At 45.4% G+C, this 1,469-nt stretch overlaps 1 protein-coding gene across 1 annotated transcript in view; it reads left to right on the top strand.

Moving 5' to 3' along the window:
* The window catches only part of si:ch73-109d9.3 (zinc finger and SCAN domain-containing protein 5C), a 6,295-nt gene extending 5,700 nt beyond the window's left edge, over positions 1 to 595 (top strand). Inside the window, exon 4 of the mRNA XM_034129909.1 lies at positions 1 to 595. This exon is cut by the window's left edge and continues 804 nt beyond it. Coding sequence (XP_033985800.1) covers positions 1 to 251 — 251 coding nt within the window. The 3' untranslated portion in view covers positions 252 to 595.
* Positions 596 to 1,469: the final 874 nt, after the last annotated feature.

Here is a 1,469-nt window from a genome sequence, read left to right as displayed (position 1 = left end):
TCCTGCGCTGTGGTCAGTGCGGGAGATGCTTCCCCCACCCCAGCAACCTGAAGGCCCACCTACAGACGCACACAGGGGAGCGGCCTTTCTGCTGCGCCCTGTGCGGACGCAGCTTCACCAAGCTGAGCAACCTCAAGGCCCACCGGAGGGTCCACACCGGGGAGAGACCGTACTGCTGCATGGCCTGCGGAAAACGCTTCACGCAGAATTGTAACCTGAAACGCCACCAGAGGATCCACCTGGATGTATGATGGACAGGTGAAACTAAAATGGACACGATGTCGCGATGGGCAGCTGGAACCTTGTCAAGTTTTGGGCATGTTTTTTCATTTGTGGTGAAACATATTTGAAACCTAAGCAAGAACAGTACATGATTTTCCATCAGCTTTTTTTAGGGATGCACCAATTTCATTTTTCCCAGCCGATGCCAATTCCAGGTTTTAGAGTAACAACTTGGCTGATAACAATGTTCAGAATGACACTTTTTCGGATATTCAGAATGAAGATTTGACCATTGCTGATATTTAAAGGGGACCTATCATGCAAAATGCACTTTTGTACGTCTTTTACACATGAATATGTGTCCCCGGTGTGTCAGAAAGCACAACCCTCTCTCTTTTCCTCCATACTCAAATCTCTAAAAACGGGGCTGCAACAGAGCTGATACAGATTTGAAATTGTTCTGACGTCAGAAACAGGGAGCTCCGCCTATATGGGCAACTCTCCACCTATCAGGGGAATGGGGGGTTGGGCCACGGCCATTGCCGCTCGAAAGCGCTGGAGACGCCGTAGTACATATGCCAGGCCTGTAAGTGGCGCTGTAGTCTGCCACAAAAGTAGCGAAGAAGACTTCTCACAGAATCAGCCCTTCCAAAAACAGGGCTGGAAAAAAGCAAATAGAGTGAAATGAGGCAAAGACTGTTTGGTATTTTGAAAAAAAAACTTCACAGACATGTTTTATATAGGTATGGCCCTACAATATATTATTCAAATATAGCATGATAGGTCCACTTTTAAAGGTAGGGTAGGTAAGTGTGAGAAACCGGCTCGAGATCGCTAGAATTTGAAAATACACAACCGGAGAAAATCTGCCACTTCCTTACAGAGCCCCTCCTCCAACACACACGAACGCGCACATGACCAATGAGGGCACGAGATACGTTTGTGCACAGATGGAAGGCTGATAGGCAGGTAGGCCATCCAATCATTTTAGATTGGTTGTGCTTTTTACAGTACTACGGCTTCCACAGATGACATTTTTTTTATGGATTTTTTGTCAAAGCACTTAAGATATTCATTGCTATCGGGATGTTAAGAGCATTCCATGGAATATAACAAAAAGTGTATCTCGAGCCGGTTTCTCAAACTTACCTACCCCACCTTTAAGATAACCATTTTCAGAATAAAGATTCGGCCATTGCTGATATAATCGATAACAATTTGGCCGATGCTGATATTCAGAATAAAGA

The sequence above is a fragment of the Trematomus bernacchii genome, unplaced genomic scaffold, assembly GCF_902827165.1.
Source record: "Trematomus bernacchii unplaced genomic scaffold, fTreBer1.1, whole genome shotgun sequence".
NCBI classification, from domain to species: Eukaryota; Metazoa; Chordata; class Actinopteri; order Perciformes; family Nototheniidae; genus Trematomus; species Trematomus bernacchii.
Note: the sequence above shows the minus strand (reverse complement) of the source record. Positions and strands in the feature narration are given on the sequence as shown.